At 41.0% G+C, this 19,744-nt stretch overlaps 1 protein-coding gene across 1 annotated transcript in view; it reads right to left on the bottom strand.

Moving 5' to 3' along the window:
• VPS13A (vacuolar protein sorting 13 homolog A) overlaps window positions 1-6,151 on the bottom strand; it is a 252,942-nt gene extending 246,791 nt beyond the window's left edge. The window contains exon 1 of the mRNA XM_053907998.1: window positions 5,869-6,151. Coding sequence (XP_053763973.1) covers window positions 5,869-5,968 — 100 coding nt within the window. The 5' untranslated portion in view covers window positions 5,969-6,151. The remainder of the gene's footprint in view (window positions 1-5,868) is intronic.
• Window positions 6,152-19,744: the final 13,593 nt, after the last annotated feature.

The raw sequence follows: 19,744 nt of genomic DNA, 5'->3' as shown, positions 1-19,744 counted from the left end.
CTACAGAGCGAAGAGTATACTGGGGATATGTAGTAAGTGGCCACTGACCATTAAACTCTGTTATAAAGGGAAAACTGGGAAAGTAACATTTCAAAAATAAAATATCCAAGTTAGTTTTTTAAAAAAAGAAATCAGTTTCTAACGTTACATAACATTATCAGGCATAACAACCACCACCAAAAAAAAAAAAAAAACCTGCAAAATTTGAGTACCATTTTAGAGAAAACAAGAAAGAGTTCTATCACGAGCCATCTTTATTACTGCTTCTGCCTCTTGAGTTTCTAATACATTTGCCCTCAAAGTGTTTTTTTTTTTTTTTTAACGTTTATTTATTTTTGAGACAGAGAGCGACACAGCATGAACGGGGGAGGGTCAGAGAGAGAGGGAGACACAGAATCTGAAACAGGCTCCAGGCTCTGAGCTGTCAGCACAGAGCCCAACGTGGGGCTCGAACTCATGGACCGCGAGATCATGACCCCAGCCAAGTGGGATGCTTGACCGACTGAGCCACGCAGGTGCCCCAAAGTGCTCTTAAAATGCACCTAGTTGTACATGACAATCCCATGACGTTTTTTTAAAAAAAAAAACAAAAAAACAAAAAAGAAAAGATTTCGGTGTCCTACTCCAGATAAAAGAATTATTAAGTCTGGAAAGCAGTTCAGAAATCTGTATGTCTAAGGAACACATATGGCTGCTTCTGATGCAGCCTAGCTCTTGAAGGAAACACGAAATGCCAGCTTAGAAAAGGTGGGAGATTGGGGTGCCTGGGTGGCTCAGTCGGTTGAGCGTCCGACTTCGGCTCAGGTCATCATCTCACCAGCTCGTGAGTTCGAGCCCCGTGTCGGGCTCTGTGCTGACGGCTCAGAGCCTGGACCCTGCTTCCGATTCTGTGTCTCCCTCTCTCTCTGCCCCTAACCCACTAGCATTCTGTCTCCGTCTCTCTCAAAAATAAATAACCATTTTAAAAAATTGTTTTTTAAAAAGAGAAAAAAAAGAAAAGGTGGGAGATTAATGTCAGATCAATCAATGAAGTACTACCACCTACCTAAGTAGATGACATACAAAACGGTGGAGGATTAATAGCGGTGTATAAAAAGTACTTTCTCAACATCAAAATTCATCAAGAGTGTGAGAAAAAGCTCAATTCCTCTTTCTCCTTCATAAAACAGATGCTTCCAGCACTCAGTCTATTTCCTGTAGGGCCCAGTATAGTAGCACTATTCTGCTACATTATAATTAAATACGTTTTTGGAAACTCTTCATTCGTGTATAACCAAGTTTCTAAGGAAAAATGGATTCTCATTTCCAAAAAAAATTACCTCAGAAACATTTTCAAAGCACTACCCATTATTAGGTTTGAAATCATCCATCTAATTCCTGAACACTAACACTATTAATATGCTAAGAGTGCAATTAGCTGGATTATTACACACACCCAGCAAAAGCATACATTTAAAACCAAACGTCCTTCTGACGTTAGACCATAAAATATTAACTCCATAACCTTAACAATTTTCCTAAGCATCTAGTTTCTATTATTGAAATTTTCAAATAACTTTTTAAAAGTTTATTAAAATTACTGCTTTTTAAATTCTCAAAGGAGGGAGGAGCGCCTGGGTGGCTCAGTCAGGCTCTGCGGTGACAGCTCAGAGCCTGCTTCAGATTCTGTGTCTCCCTCTCTCTGCTCCTCTCCCTCTCATGCTCTCTCTCAAAAATAAACATTACAAACAATTTAAATAAATAAATAAGTAAATAATCAATCAATCCTTGGAGAATTTAACAAAAAGCTCTTAAAGTTTCACTAGGGCACCTGGGTAGCTCAGACAATTGAGCATCAAACTCTTGATGTGAGGTCCGGTCATGAACCTGGAACCATGCCCTGCATCACCCTCTGAACTGTGCATGAGGCCTGCTTAAGATTCTCATTCTGTCTACCAAGGCGCCTTGGCGTTTCAGTAGGTTAAGCAACCAACTTGGTCTCAAGGCATGATCTCAGTTTGTGGGTTTGAGCCCTACATGATCAGATCCTGTATCTCCCTCTCGCTGCCCCTTCCCTGCTCATACTCTCTCAAAAAATAAACATTAAAAAAAAAAAAAGGATTCTGCCTCTCTCCCCATTTGCATGAGTTCCCTAAAAAATAAAATAAAGCTCTGCTTATCAAAATATAACCAACTTCTATATATAAAACACTGATATGTTGTTTTAAAATTTTTGTTAACACTAAAGTTAGAAGAATCACACTACCTAATTTCATGACTTACTATTAGCTAGAGTTATCAAGACAAGAGTGGTATTGGTCAAAGGATGGACACACATTATTCAAACAGATGACAATGCAAAAATAAACCCACGCAATATAAACTCTAATTTTTTTTTTTTTACAAAAGTGCAAAAATAATTCTATGAAGAAAGGATTTTTTCAGCAGATGGTACAATTGAACATTTGCATCCACATGCCAACAAATGAATGTCAACCTTCAACCTTGACAACTTTTACAAAAATGGATCCAAAATCTAAACATAAAATATAAAATTATGAATCTTGTATAAGAAAACACAGGAGAAAATCTTTGTGATTTCAGGGAAGGCTAAGATTTCATAGATACATCAAAAGCATGACTCATGAAAAGTTTTTGAAGTGGACTTGATCAAAATTTAAAACTTCTGCTTTGCAAAAGACAGACTTGGAAGAGACTGGGAGAATACATTTTCAGATTTTCTTTCTGACAAAAGATTCATATACGTAACATGTAAAGAACTCTCAACACTTAACAATAAGAAAATACTTTGGAAAAGAGTTCAACAGTGCTATAAAAAGTCTGAGTTATCAAGTGACTCAGCAATTCCAGTCCTAGGCATATACTCGAGAAAATTTAGAACATATGCCCACAAAAAAAACTTGCACATGAATGTTCACAGCAGCATTACTCACAAAAACCAAAAAGAATAATTTATATGTCTATCGACTGATCAATGAATAAACAAAATGTGATATACCCATAAAATGCAATATTATTCAGTCATAAAAAGAAATAAAATGATACATCCTACAAGATGACGCTTGAAAATATAAATTTATGTGAAAAAGGCCAGAAACAAAAAGCCATGTATGTTGCAGGATTACATGTAAGTGAAATGTCCAGAATTGGTGACTCCATAGAAAACATAAAGGAAATCAGAAGTTGCTGGAGTTGAGGTCGGGAAGTTCGGGACAGAATTTGAGAGTGATTGCTATTGGGCAGGAGGTTTATCTTGGGGGTGTTGAAAAAGTTCTGGAATTAGTGTCGACAGTGGCACAATTTTGTGGCTATACTAAAAAACACTCAATTGTACATCTTAAAAGGGTAAATTTAAGATGAAAAGTAAAGCATAGGAAATGCAGTTAATAATACTGTAATAACGGAAGCACCTGGCTAGCTCATTCGGTGCAGCACGTGACTCTTCATCTGAGGGTCATGAGTTCCAGCCCCATGTTGGGCATGGAGCCTACTTAAAAAAATAAAAAATAAAAAATAAAACCAAATAATACTTTAATAATATGGTAAGGTGACAGATGGTAACACTTATCATGGTGAGCATTACATAACCTTCAGAATTGTTGAATCACTGTTGTATACCTAAAACCAATTTAACATTGTGTGTCAGCTACATTAATAACATTTTTTAAATGGCATTTTAAAGTACCATTTTTAAAATGCCACTTTAATGGGTACATTGAATCTCAATAAAAAAAGAAAAGAAGACAATTGAAAAGGAGCCAAAGATTTGAACACTTCACCAATGAAACTACACAGACAGCAAAGAACATGAGAAGATGCTCAACATCTTTAATCACTAGATATGCAAATTAAAACCACCATACTTCAGCACTATACACCTAGTAAAATGGCTAAAAAAAAAAAAAAAAGTTTCTGAAAGGTCAATGCTAAGTGCTAGTGAGAGTGTAAAGTCACTAAGCGTCGAGCAGTCAGTGCTACACTACACTGCTGGTGAGATTGCAAAATGGCACGGGCACTTTGAAAAGCAGCTTAGTTTCACGTAAATTAAATATTAACTTACCATAAGGCCTCACAATTGCGCTCTTCGGTAGTAACCCAAGGGAAATAAAAATTTATGTTCGCACAAAAACCCGTACACGCATGTTTATTCTCTATTCCTAATGGCAAGAAAGGGAAACCAGCAAACATAAACATTTGCAACACATTCCTACAGTCAACTACTGCTCAACAATACAGGAATGCAATACTGGTGCATGCAACACACGGATGGCTCTCTCAAATTCATTTTGTGTAAAAAGTGAAAGGAGTGAAATTCAGTAAAAACAGAAGACCCCAAAAGCTATCTACCACATAATTCCACTTATATGGCACTCAGGCAAAGACAAAACTGTAGGGATGGAAACAGATCAGTGGCTGCCAGGAGAAATGGAGGCTGGGAAGGGTGGACTAAAAAGGGGCAGCTGGGGGAACTTCGGTGTCTTGATGGCACTTTTTGGTATCACGATTGTGGCAGTGGATACATTCCTTAACACTGCGTCTGTCAAGAAAGGCAGAACTTTTACATCGCGAGTCAATTTTACCGCACCTAAATTTTAAACAAATTCATCCATAAATCACACTCGACACACACCTCCACAAACCTCTACGGCAACCCTCCACTACAATTCAAAACACACCACAAAATGTTTGCAAGGCTTCCCTTCTGCAGTGGGTGAAGGCAGATCGTAAGATTTTTACTCGGCAAGTGAGAAGAACAAATTCAACAGTCTCCACGTCTCCGACACTACCCGGAGATGCCGAGCTAGCGCTCACGTCCCTTCTTCGCGGAGGCTGGCTCTACCCGTGGTACCAGATACCAACAGCCCTAACAAGGTTCTCGCCACCAAAAGAATTACCTACTCACACTCTTTCATAAAGGAAAAAACTCAAGATAAACGAGTGTCTTAGAAGGAGGCTGAAAGTGTGTGCATATTAACGATTAAACTCAAAAAAAAAAAAAAAAAAAAAAAACCTAACTTTGGCCCAAGAGATTCACTTGCTACGGAAAAGCAATCTAACTTACAACGGATGTTTAAAAAGGGGATAATACAAAAACAGATGGCAGCAGTAAAAAATGAGGCTCCAAATAAGGCAGCGCACCAGAGTAAGTGGATACAAAGTAAGGCTTCTGTCCTCCTCCTAACTCCCGGGTCAGGCTGTGAACTGGAAACACCTGACCAACCATTTGAGTTAATCGTGCCCAGGAGTTTCGCTTTCTGTTACCGGCAGGAGCCAAGCCAGCAACCGGGAATGCAGGTGGGGTGGCCAGGAACCGGGGCCGAGAAGACACCGCGGGTTAGCCACACGCCCGAGCTGGGGAAGGAAGAGGGCGTCTTCGGTCGCAGCGCCTTGCTTGCACGTGCGAGACAACGTGCGACACTCCGTGGGCTCTCCCGAGCCTTCGCCATAACCCACCGGGGTACAAAATGACAGGGATGGGAACAAGCCCCCCGGGCGTCTTGTGACACCCCCCCCCCTCCGCACCCCCACGACCCGCGCAGCTGAAGCTCGACGGCGCGGGGCGACGGGCAGAAAAGGGCGCCTGGGAGCAATCGGTGTCCTGCACCCTCGGAATCCACCGCGGGCCCCCTCAACCGCCCGGCTCGGAAAAGGGGGACGTTACAGCCCGCACCCCGACCCCAACCCCCTCCTGCCAGAATACAAACAACTTGCGGGCAGAGGCCCTGGAACCGCCGCCTGGCTTTACGTAATTTAACCCCGAGGAGGGCGGCGGCAGGTGGTGGTGCCGAGCGAGCGAGGGGCCCGAGGCTCCGAAAACCAAAGGCCGGGAGGAAAACGAGATTGAGGGGGCGGCGGCGGTCTCGTTACCTCCCCAGATGCCCAGAGTGAGCTGGGACGTGTCCAGGTTCACCACATAGTCCCCCAAGAACCGGTTCAACACATCCACGACCACCGACTCGAACACCATTTTCCTCAGTCGCGGTGGACACGGCAGCCGCCCACCGCACACCTTCGTCCAGCGCCTGGCCGCCCGAGACCGCTCGGTTCACCGGCTCCCGGGCGGCTCCCACTAGAGCTGCCCCAGTGCCGGACGCACAGCCCCGCCGCGAGCCCTGCGAGGGGCGGAGGCGGCTGCTCGCTCGGCGCGTGCGCAGAGCGGACTCCAGGGCGGGGGCGGAGCGCGGCGCCGACCCGGGCACGCCTGCTAGAGAAGAGCAAGGGCGGCTGCGCGGCCGCTTCTCTGACGCCTGCGGTTTCCTTGCAGAACCCGCCTTCTTTTACATGTTGGCCCCGCCTCTTCCCCGTCGCCTGGCAACAGGATGAGCGGAGGCAGCTGCCAGTTTGTTCCCGACCCCGCCCTCGCCGGTCGACCCCGGGTCCGGCCCCGCGGCGGGGGGCGGGGTGGGGCGCGGCGGTTACACCTAGCAGGGAACGCGCCTCTCCCTACAGTGAAGACGACCCCACTGGCGGACTGGTAGGACCTGCACCTAACCAAGGTGTGGGCAGATTCCAGCACTCTCGCGGTCAGGCTGGAGGCGTCGTAAGGGAAGGTCCCAAGGAGCTCTCCCACAGTATTACAGGTTCCTGCGTCCGGCCAGCCTGTGTCTGGACGCGTGTAACTGCCCCGCCCCCTGCTCGGAGGGCAAGGCCACGACGCTCTTAGGGTGACTTAACATCCCTTGCTGCAAATAGTGCCAGAAAGTAGACCGGCAGTAAAGAGTAAACTCGGTGCTGGAATGCCACGCCCCCCTTCCCTGCATCTGACTTGGCACTCTTTTTTTTGGTCAAGTTATATACAGGGAGCCTCCTTTCATCACCTAGAGTCCTTTGGGATTCAGAGTCAACCAGTTCAGAAACTGCGGAGCGCCCTTTAAGAAATACTGTGAGACCTAGACTCCTTGAGCCTTACCGAATGACCCTAACTAAATAAAAAATGAGGACTCTTCTTTCATCCCCATCCCACCCCCATTTGGTCTTTTATAAGAAATACAGTCAAATGCCTGAGGTCACAGAGACGCTGGATGTGAAGTTTGGAGAACTATAATCACCACCCTCCTAAGGGGTTAAGATGTAGGAGTGAACTTGGAACTTTTTCTCTTTGCATCCTGAACATGAAAGGGAAACCTCGCTAAAGTGGACTAGCAACGCTAGGAGAGAGGCTAGGGAGCCTTAGCACTCAATGTCAATTACAGGAAGAATTCTCAATTATAAGCCTAACAGAAGAATCTCAACAGGAAAGAATCATCAATTACAGGCCCCCAACCGGGGAAGAGGGACGTTGCATCTCCTGCAAGAAATCAACTACCCCTCATATGATAAGGGATATCTTCTCTCCAACTGACGTTTGTTCAAACCGGAAGTCATAAGATAATGCCCCCTGGCTTTTGTTTGTGGTCTTGCCTTGTCCCATTTGCAATCCTCTGCTGTTCCCAAATAAACCCATCTTTTGCTGGTAAAATAACTGGCAATTTTTAAGGGTAACAGTTTCACAAATAAATAATGCTTCTGACGACTTTCACTTAATTCCTGTACCATTTTAGTAACTTTTTGTACATAGTCACCCAATTTTTTTTAAGGTTAAGGTTTGCCTTTGCAAGTAGAATGCCTGGCAAAAAAAAAAAAAAAAAAAAAAAAACCTGTAAAATCTTATTTTACATGAGTTCATAAATTATTTTCAGATAATTTCCTATTTGAAGGGTCTTTATTATATACTCACCAATTGAATCTCTTAATCTTAACAATAATGAAGCAAAGATATTAGGGATTGATCCAAGGTGATGTAACTAATGTTCTGCAGGAACAGAGCTGGAACCTGGCATTTGTGACTGACTCTGCTCTGCCACCCCACCTGATCCCCTTGCATTTGACTAACAACATTGGAAATATACCTCAGAATACTTGTATAAGTAAACTTATAAGGAAGGAAACTGATAAGAGGCCTAAATGCCCAGAAAAGGGAAAAGCCATAATGAGGTATTTTGCTACTGTAGCATTATTTAGAGGAAGCCAGATAGACAGTAGCTACAAATTCTGCTATTAAATCTAGCACCATAAATTTAAAGTGCAAGAACTCCAGAACTCAGTCCAAAAATACATCTTAAATAGCTTGCAAACACTTCATGCTATAATCCAAGAAACACTTCTATAATCCAGGAAAAGCCTGTGGAATTGGATGAAGGGGGAGTGTGCTGCTGAAAATTTGGAACTATAAGCATGTCATTGCCAAAGAGAGCAATGAAAGAAATTCTGCCCAGAAAGTGTTCGAAACATGTAAGAAGATGCATAGTGTAACTGAAGTCTTATCTAGTGTTAGGTGCTGTATCATGAACACGCATTTCCTAATTACTAAAAGGTACATTTTGCAGTCAGTTCTCTTGTTCCTTAATCCATTTGAGGAAGCTTATAAGCAAAAATACAGTAATGTCATCATGTAAAAGATAAGTACACTCACTAAATCATTAAACCAAATATCTGCTGGACCTTGAAAAATAAGTCCAACGACTACCAAAAAAAAAAAAAAATGTTCCAAGTTTCAAATTTGGAAATAGTGTAAAGTGTTTTTCTTCTCCAGATCATAATTAAAATGCTATACTTCATTGTTTGATCATATTTAAAAAAATTTTTTTGAGTGAACCCTAACTGCAATATCATCCAACTTTACAATAAATCCCTAACTTTGCAAGTAGGATTTGGTCTTTTATGCTTAGTTTACGTGCCACAGCTTTCCATCTTTGAAGTTTGGCATGCTGGTAGTTATCTTGCACATTTTTTCCTTGTCATTAATTCCTCTGTCCACAAGTAAATATCATTTGTGTACTGTTTGTCCTGACCTCATTCCCCAAGCAAGATTAGCATTGCGGTAGCATGCTAGATGGCCAGATAACAAAGCCATTGAAGCAGACTACATTCCCAAACACATTCTGTTCCTGGAGGAACAGTTCTACAAGATGGTCATTTCACAGAAAAGCTTTTACGGAGTTAGCCTCAAAAAGCCCTGAGCTCCCACCTCAGTTAATTGTTTAAAAATTATAAACAATTTTGGGTGCCTAGGTGGCTCAGTCAAGCTATGCTGACAGCTCAGAGCCTGGAGCCTGCTTCGGATTCTGTGTCTCCCTCTCACTCTCTGCCTCTCCTCTGCTCATTCTCTGTCTTTCAAATATGAATAATTTTTTTTTAATTTAAAAAATTACAATTAAAAATTATTTCAACTTATGTCTTCCAAAGCCTTAAAAAAAAAAAAAAAGAAAACAGAAATTTGTTGGAAAGGAGATATAAGTAAAAGGTTGAGAAATTTACAAGAGCCTTACTCAGGCAGTGTAGCTAAAAATGTAAATCAATACAATCTTTCTAAAAGGCAGTTTATAGGGACACCTGGGTGGCTCAGTCGGTTAAGCATCCGACTTCAGCTCAGGTCACGATCTCGCGGTCCATGGGTTCGAGCCCTGCGTCGGGCTCTGGGCTGATGGCTCAGAGCCTGGAGCCTGCTTCCGATTCCGTGTCTCCCTCTCTCTCTGCCTCTCCGCCGTTCATGCTCTGTCTCTCTCTGTCTCAAAAATAAATAAACGTTAAAAAAAATTAAAAGGCAGTTTATAAACATCTACAAACTGATATATACATATTTTTGCTACATATGTATATTCATATGTACATATTCACATATGTAAAGACATATATATGACTTTTGACTCAACAGTCCCGCTTCTAGCGATTTACTCTAAGAAAACATAAAAATTTAAAAAGCTGTCCCCACAAGAACATTCATTAAAGCATTATTTATAACAGCCAAAAGTTAGAAGAAGCTAAATATCAATAAGGAAGCTGGTTAAATGCACATGCACACATGTACACACACACACACACACACACACACACACATGCGCACACACACAATGGGTTACTATGCGGGCTTTAAAAATGATAATGCACATCTGTGGAAGTCAATAATATATGCTTGTAAGAAACAAGATACAGAGTAGCATCATACCAATAATATAAATTATAATCATATTTTAAGTGTGCAGAGAATATATGTATATAAATACACACATACATATACACACACACACAGAAAGAAATGTATAAGTATGCCCACCGACTGTTAACAGTGATTATCTTTAGATGGTGAGACTTTGGTCGTGTGTATTGTCTCTGTTCTTTCAAGGTCTTTTTTTACAGGGAGCATGGATTTTTTTTTTCCCCAAAACAAAAAAAGCTATTAATATTGTAAGATTACTACAAATGAAGTATAATAAGACTTTTCTTACCATGCTAATTGAAATGTTTTTAGTCTAAAGCAAATCAGCTTTGGAGATTGTGAAGCATGGAAACTGAATTTCATTACATTCAACTGTATGTCATACACTTGGAACATTAAAAAAGAAGATGTAAACTTAACTTGTTCCTCTAAATTGGTGGAGAGAGATGTATCAGAAATGGTATTATATTGTCCATTCTTTTATAATTCTTTGGGAAAATTGCTCTCCCAAAATTAGAGCCAACTGAAGTTTGTGAGCAAGTTCTCAACCCTGGTGGCAAATTGATACAAAGATTCATGTAAACTTTCAAAAGGCTGCCAAAAGACATGAATAGACATAAATATGGCAAATAAGCACATTAAAATATGTTCAATATTATCAGCTATTGGGGCAATGAAAATGAAAAACATAAATGATATATATTACTACACATCAACCAGAATGGTAAAAAAAAAAAAAATGTGGTAACACCAAATGCTGGTGAGGATGTGGAAAAAAATGGATATATGTGCATTAGTTATGGGAATGTGAAATGGTATAGCTGTGCTCTGGACAATTTCTAAAACAAAACTAAACTAAATACGCACCTACCACATGAACCAGCAATTGTATTTCCAGACATTTATCCTAGATTTTTGCTCACACAAAATCTTGTACAAGAATGTTCATAGCACTTTAATTCAAATTGGCAAAAATCAGAAACGACTCAAAAGCCTTTCAACAAATGAATGGAAACAGACTGTATGTAGTATATCCGCACTGTGGAATACCACTCAGCAACAAAAAGGAATGAACTACCGATGCTAATAAACAATCTGGATAAATCTCAGGGCATTATGCTGATTCCATTTACAAAATATTCTTGAAAGGACAAAATTATAGAGATAGAAAGCAGATTAGCAGTTGCCAAAGGTTAGTATGGGATGGAGGGACAGGTGTGGCTACAAATGGTTTCCAGGGAGGAGCCCTGTGTTTACGGAGCACTTATGTATCTTGATTGTGTCAGTGGTCAAATAAAATTGCATAAAACTACATACGCACACACACACACAAATTAGAGTATAGAGCACAGGTGAAATGTGAATAAGCTCTCTCGACCTCTCAGTCTCAAATAGCCACTAGTCACGCTATCTCATAGTCACCTTGGGATCTTCATGTCGTTCATCATTCTCTGAAATAATCCTCCTCATAAGGGATTTAAAGGTTCTGTCTCCAAGGCACCTGGATGGTTCAGTTGGTTAAACATCCAACTTCGGCTCAGGTCATGATCTCACAGCTTGTGAGTTCGAGCCCCACGTCGGGGTTTGTGCTGACAGTTCAGAGCCTGGAGCCCACTTCGGATTCTGTGTTTCTGTCTCTGTCTCTCTCTACCCCTCCCCCATTCGTGCTCTGCTCTATCTCTCTCTCTCAAAAATAAAATAAACATTAAAAAAATAATAAAGATTCTGTCTCCCCCATCACTGCCACTTCTAGAACAGGAAGCTAATGTGTCTAGTTCACTGATGTATCCCTAGTACCAAACGAGTGCTTGGTACACATACGTTTTTTATTTTGTTTCTCTTTTTGCTCTTTAGAGAGAGAGAGAAAGCATACGCAAGAGGGGCAGAGGGAGAGAGAGAATCTTAAGCAAGCTCCACACTCAGCATGGATCCTGATATAGAGCTCAATCCCACGACCCTGGGGTCATCATCTGAGTTGAAATCGAGAGTGGATGCTCAACCAACTGAGTCACCCAGGCACCCCCATATAGGTTTTTAATACATGTTTGTTGAAAGAATGAACAAATATTGGATATGAAGTCACGCCCAACTCTCACAACATTGAACATACCACCAGAGAAGTAGATTAATACCCCCAAAAGCGTCTCAAGGAGAGACTATTCAGAGGGTTAAAAACAAACAAACAAAACAAAACAAAAAACCAAACAAACAAAAACCAGAGGCTGTGACTGTGAATGAAGATGCAGCCCCAGGAGAAGAGGCACAGGAACCTAGGCTTGCCCCCCTGACCCCCGCACTGCTGTGCTTTGACAGGTAGATACAGAGAGAGAAAGATGAGGCATGTGGAAGGCAAGACTCAAGACCCAGGATTAAGTTCCCATTGGCAGGGCTGAGGTGAATCCAGGGAGGACAACCTAATCTCAAAAGAGTATCCAGAAGAATCCTTTAAAAACTGTGTCACTTCTGGGGCACCTGGGTGGCTCAGTCAGTTAAGCATAGGACTCTTGATTTCGGCTCAAGCCATGATCTCACGGTTTCTGAGTTCGAGCCCTGCATCAGGCTCTGTAGTGACAGCGTGGAGCCTGCTTGGGATTCTCTTCTCTTCCTCTTTCTCTCTGCCCCTTGCCTGCTCATGTGAGCACACTTGTGCTCTCGCTCTCTCTCTCTCTGTCTCTCAACATAAATAAACTTTCAACAAAACAAAACAAAACAAAAGCCTGTGTCATTTCGTGCTCCAAAGCTGCTAAAGTACTGCTCACATCATCGTGGGAATGACCACAGCCCTCACAACGCCAGATAAGGCCCTACACAATTGGCCTTACACTCCACCCTACCCTTATCTGGAATGCACCTTCCTCTTGTATTTGCACAGCTCACTCTTGTCTTTGCTCTCCAGCCATTTTCTCAGCCCTTCCCTGAACAGCCTAGTTAACATTGATACCTACCCCCCACCCCTCAGCACTCTTCTGTTACCTTCCTTGCTTTATCTTTCCTCCGAGCACTTACCACCTGACACGCTATGCGTTTTTCACTTATTTATTTTTTGTCTATCTCTCCCCACTATAATGCATATAATACAACGTAAGCTACTCGAGGAGAAATTATTATTAGCGTTTTGCTCATTGTTCTCTCCTCTGTGCCTAGAACAAGGCAGGCGCTCACATATTCGTGGAAGGCAAGCAAGACATACCTGCCAAGTATTGAATTATTGCCCGTCGGCTCCAAACCCACCCTTCTATTTTGGGCTCTGGCGATGGGCGGACTCTGCGAGCCGCGCTCGGCTTCGGCAGCTGGCTCCTGGCGGGGCTCTGCCAAGAGGGGGCGCTGGAGGGGCTAGAGGAGGAAGGACCGACCCGCTCCCTCTTGTTTGTTACCTATAGAGTTGCCGCTCTGCTTCCTTTCCTTCGGATCCTCGCCCCCGCGACCCTCCTTCGCGCGGACGGCAGCTCTTCCTTACAGCCTCTGAATCTGACTTGCATTTTCTCTCTCTTGCACAATCAGCACCATCTCAGCATCTCAGACACACCGGAACCGACCTCGCGGTTCCCCCTCCGGTGCCTGCTCCTCCTGTCTGGGAGCCGCGCAGCCCGGCGGATCCCGCCTTAGAGCCTCCGGTTCTATGTTTCCTTGTGTGTGCCTTTGCTCACTCAGCCCGCTTGGGGTTATGTCCGCTTCCTCCAGTAACTACGGCGGGGATGTGTTAAAGCTCCTTTTTCATTTTTTTTTTTTTTTTTTTTTACAGTAACCGATTTTGTACCTTGTTCATAGCGCTGTGTATGTTCTTTTTCTGTGGGGAACAGAGTCAGGACCTGCAGCTGAGTCCCTGCTGGCGGAGATGTTTGGCTGAGAGAGGGAGGCAGTATCATTAAAGGGAGTACAGGCAAATTGTGGGTGAGCAGGGAAGCCAGAGAGAGTATTAAGTGTCTGGGTTGGCAACAACTGCCAGACCGTAAATAGTAATGAATTCAAGGATCAAGGGCTCGGATAATTTAGAACAGGTCAGCACACCCCAGTGTGAGGTGGGTCAAGAAAAGGGGGGTAGAAGGTAGGCTACCCATGTGAAGTGCTGGGGTCTGTCCTTAATAGTATTATGTATGGCACAGGGGCAGTGGGGTAAGGTGGCTCACGACAAGCTGAATCCACTGATACCACCCCCCCCCCCGCCCCCGTATTTAGTAAGTCCAGCCTCCCCACTCCTGAGCCAAACTTAATTCAGACAGTATTTGAAAGACCTCCCAGATATGAACTCTCTGCCCATCTAGACTTCTGAATGTTGACTGTCTCTGTTTTGTTGCTTCTGTGAACCCTTCCCCAGAGCCTGGGCCACTTCAGTGTATGGTCCTAAGGCCAGACCCTGTCACTCTGCCTTGCCTACCCTACCCAACCTATGTGTTAACGCAAGTGATCTGAAACATGCAGATAGGAGCCACTGACCAGGATGGAGTGGGCAAGTCCAGAGTTAGAGAGAAGCCAGAAGGCCATTGTTGAGATGCAGGCATAAGGCAATTATGGTCACAGCAATTTAAATGAATGGAAAGGCATAAATGAAATGGAGGTCATAAAGGTAGAATTCATGAGCCCTGGAAACTGATTAACTATGGTGGATGAGGTATATAAAATAATTCTAAGATCATGCCATTCGTAGTAACTGGGATGTGAAAGCAAGGTGTTGGTTTTATAGAAGATGATGAGGAGTTCAGTTTTTGGTTGGTTCTGTGAGAGCTAAAGTCCAGGGTAAAATATCCAGGATACAGCGTTGTTTGTCTAGTGATAGTTAGAAATGAAGAAATGAGGTCCCAGTGAAAGTCCAGGACAAGATATGGACCTCCCTACACAGAAACAATTATCTTCCGTGTGTGGATGCCACTTAGAAGGAAAGGAATGTAGACACAGAAAAGCAGACCAAGGATTGAAGAGTGAAGGAACATTCGCATTTAGGGAAAAGCTAAACGGATATGAGACAGGAAGCCTAGGAAAGAAGCCGGTGTACCTCGAGTAAGAAGACACAGAAATCCAAGAAGGATGTATAGGATATACATCCAAGAAGGATATGTCTACAATATCAAAATTGTATACATGTCAAGAAAGATAAATACTGAGAAAACGCAACCAAATTGAGCTATTAACTAGTACTCACAAGGTTTTTTGATTTACCTACCAAGAGATGTCTAACCAAAGTCATTAGAAAAGTAAATTTTAATAACAAAAGGGTTATTCACTAGCAAATTTGAACCTTATGTTTACCAACTGAATGCTTAATTTAGAAAATTAAGTTCAGTCAACACCTATCAAGTGCTCAAATGCACATAGCTCCTTCAATATTAAAATAGTGATTTATTTTCAATGAGGGTTCATTAGTCAAAGCAATACATGTCCACATTATTCTTTGTATTTGCAATATTTAAGCCCTTCGTGTTCATGTATATGCTTTTATCATCATAATATAACATCAGTCCTGATAAGAATCTAAACTGATCTATAAATAAACCAAACAGTCCCCTCCACATATCCTATTTTCTGGCTGCTTTAATCAGAGTTTGTCTCTGCAATTTTTTTTTTTAACAACTACTTGCCTGGAAGTATGCTAACCTCTAAGTACATATTTAACAACTGTTTACAAAAATATTTTCTAAGTTTATGTACTTCCATAAGTCTTGGCAAGATGTTCTATTACCAACACCATAGACATGTATGTGGGGTTCTGAGAAAACAAATTTCTTGCTCCTTAGTCTGCATGCATATTCACATACAGACATGTGATGTAGCAGTTATAGTATGCTCCAGAAATTTAATAATAATATTGTCCATGTCATGTAATGATAGCTTATGTACTTTTTATATATATGCATACATATAATTCACATTATATATACATAATTCACAGTATATATGTATAATTCACATTATATATGTGTAATTCTATATATATATTTCATATGTAGTGTCACAGATGGAGCTTATGTGCTTCATATATATGCATACATATAATCCACAGTATATATGTATAATTCACATTATGTATGTATAATTACATATATATATATATATATCACATGTCTTATCACAAATGGAGCATTAGATTTTTAATAACAGCTACAAAAAAAAAAACTGTTGGCACTTTTGAGCCTCATGTATACCAGAAGTGTTTTTATTTAAAATATTTTGTTTAATTCAACAATTGCTTATTAAGTAAAACCTGATAATGTCAGAAGTTTTCCAATGTTCACATTTTACAACACCTTAATTTCCAAAGAGCGCTACGTAATATTTCCAGAATCTCTTCCTTGAAAGTAATCATGGTATCTTTCTACTACTAATAAAAGTAGTCTCCATCAATTAGTTATCACATTTATACTGTTCTTCTTAAAAAAAAAAAATTTTTTTTTCAACGTTTATTTATTTTTGAGACAGAGAGAGACAGATTATGAACAGGGGAGGGGCAGAGAGAGAGGGAGACACAGAATCTGAAACAGGCTGCAGGCTCTGAGCGGTCAGCACAGAGCCCGACACGGGGCTCGAACTCACAGGCCGTGAGATCATGACCTGAGCCGATGTCGGACGCTTAACCGACCAAGCCACCCAGGCGCCCCTACTGTTCTTAGATTATACACTGTGCTCATTATATCCAAGGAAATTGAGTCAGATGCACTAACTTGGTTTCACTAGTGTTGAATTAGCTGAGTCGAGTCAGCTACCCATTCAAACTTTAGTTTTCCCTTAAAGGAAGTTAAAAGAGCACCATCTAGTGGAATTTTTGACGTAAGATCCTTCCAAATTGTCTCAAATTCAGTCAATTTTTAAATACAAATTTTCTTTTAAATAATAATAATTATAAATCAACTCATATATTTTCTAAAATAAATCCTAAACACATTTTCAACTAACCTTAAGATTAAAAATCAAAATCAATAATTCATTTATGACATTCTAACCACATATTTTAACTACTGAATCAGTTTTTCTCTCATTTAAGTATTACTGCATACTTACCTTTCTTTTTATGCAGATTTTATTTGCTTTTTATTTTTAATTAATTTTATCAGTTTCTTATTTTTCATGCAGCTTTATATCTTTTTAGAGAAGACATAATTGACTGCAATTTTATGTTACTGAATACAAATTTGGCTTTGTTTTTTTACTACTTGTTAGTGGATCAATTCCTAAACAAAGATAATGTCATTCTATTCACTGGCAATTCACGGGCAGCCTGGAGCCTGCTAAAGATTCTGTGTCTCCCTCTCTCTCTCTCATAAATAAATAAACGTTAAAAATTTTTAAATAAAGATTTAGATATAGAATTCCAACTTATCTGTTACTGGCTATGCCCAATACAAACTATTTGACTTTTTCCTACTTGCATAAAATTCATCAATACATTTGATCTAAAAAGATAAACATGGTGACGGCTTTAGCTTGGGATACTGATTTCATCACCAGACCAGAGGTCCTGTGAACAATGTGGGTAGCAAATGAAGTTTGTGTGTCTTTTCAATCCTGGAAACACATAAAACAAATGCGTAAAAGTGGTCATGCAACCATACGGGCTGATGGGGATACAAGTTCATGGTGTCCAGTTGAGTTCTCTTTTCACACTTATTTCCTTATTCCATTATTTTTCTGTTTTGTTCCTTTAAGTCTCTGTTTATCAAATCTCCTAAATAATTGCTCTTCACATTAAGGTCTCTCTTCAAATACCACCTCATCAAAGAGGCTTTCCTTGACAACCCTACCAGAAATAGCAACATTGGGGCACCTGGGTGGCTCAGTTAAGCGACTGACTCTTGATTTTGACTCAGGTCATGATCTCATGGCTTATGAGTTCGAGCCCCACATCAGGCTCAGTGCTGACAGTGCGGAGCCTGCTTGAGATTCTCTCTCTCCTTCTCTCTCTCTGCCCCTCCCACATGAGTGCGCACGCTCTCTCTCTCTCTATCAAAATTAAATAAAAGAAAAAAAATAGCACCATCCCTCTGCCCCTACCTCCATTCTGCGATGTTATTTCTATGACCTGCTTTCTTACAGTACTAACCTTACCTTTCATAATAAATATTTGTTTATTTTCTGTCTCTCTCTAATAGTTTCAACATCGGCTCCATTATTTTACCCATCTCTGTAGCTTGTTATTTAACTCTGTAGGACTCTGCCATTTGACTTCACATTTGGTTGTGTGACTTGCTTAAGCCAGTGAGATATTAGCAGATGTGAAGTGAGCAGAGCTAGACAAACACCTGCTCAGTTGGGCTACCTGTCTCCCTCGTGGCAACGAGAACACATCTGGACTGAGCTAGTAGAGGATGAACAATACCTAGGGCAGTGCCGTGTCACCAGGCTTGACCGAGTTGCCCCAACTGGCCTAGTTAAGCTGCCTCTCGGCCTTGTGTTTTGGAAACGCTAACAATAGTGATTGTTTTTTAAGTCACTGCATTCGGGGATGGTTTGTTATATAGCAATAACTAATTCATACACCCTCCCTAGAAAGTCCCTGGGTGCAGGGAACTTCTATGTTTTCTTTATTGCTACATCCCTACCACCCAGCACTGTGCCTGGCAAGTTGCATAAATGAACCGGGGGAGGGTAGTTGGACCGTATATTACAGCTTAAGTAATAGCTTTTATGATGGTCTATCTTTATATAGGGATAGATTCAATAACCTAGAGAGAAATGAGGTAGACTACTTATCCAACAAGCAATTCTCAAAAAAATTTTTTTTCTTGGTTAAACTTTTGATAATAATAAGGAGTAGTGACTTCAAGGTTATGTATCTTACCAAGTGTTTTCTTTTTTTAAGTAACTTCTACTCACAATGTGGGGCTCAAACTTACAACCTCGAGATTAAGAGTCACTTGATCTCTACTCTACTGACTGAGCTAACCAGGCATCCCTCTTACCAAGTATTTTAAGTGTAACTATTTTAAGCGCACAGTATAATGCCATAATAATGAACTCTAATGAAATGGTGTTGTGAATGACTTCCTTTTATGATCATTGAGTACCCTAACAAAGAAATGTAAAAAATCCATTTCACCCCCACATAGAAATGGGCACAGGGTATACCTTCTGATCAAAGGATCATCTTGAACTAGATTTAAAATGAAAATGAATGGGTAAGCAAGTTACCAAAGTTCTGTGGTATGGCTACAATAATTTTAGCCTGAAAAAAAAATTTCTTTAAAGTATTACCAAACTTCACTCAAGCTTTTCTTTAACAATGTCATAAAATACTCATTGAATGTCTAATTTTAAGAATTTTTACTCCCTAATGTAAGTTAAAGAAAATGTATTGCCTTATGTTATAAAATTATTAGCTCCGAGCCAGGGTTTTATCAACCTAAATCTAACATTAATGTTAACATTTGGGCTGGATATTGTAGGGGATTTCCTGGGCATTGTAAGGTATTTAGCAGCATGCCTGGCCTCTACCCAATGTCTTAACACATTGCCATATGTCCCATTAAGAGCAAAATCAACCCCATTTGAAAACCACTTCTCTAAGTTAATAATTGTTGGTGCAATAACTAATATAAATTATGTTTTGTTTTTAAATGATTTTTTAAAGTGTATTTATTTTGAGAGAGAGAGAGAGCACATAAGTGGAGGAGGGGCAGAACCCAACGTAGGGCTCCATCTCACGAACCATGAGATCATGACCTGGGCCGAGATCAAGAGTCAGATGCTTAACCGACTGGGCCCCCAGGTGCCCCTGTTTTTAAGTGATTTTTAAAACCTTTTTATCTTGAGAAAGTTGTAGTTCACGTGCAGTTATAAGGA

The sequence above is a fragment of the Panthera pardus genome, unplaced genomic scaffold (assembly GCF_024362965.1).
Source record: "Panthera pardus isolate Hobbes unplaced genomic scaffold, ASM2436296v1 HiC_scaffold_20, whole genome shotgun sequence".
In the NCBI taxonomy this organism is placed as follows: Eukaryota; Metazoa; Chordata; class Mammalia; order Carnivora; family Felidae; genus Panthera; species Panthera pardus.
The sequence above is the reverse complement of the archived record's forward strand: the minus strand, read 5'-3'. Positions and strand labels throughout refer to the sequence as shown.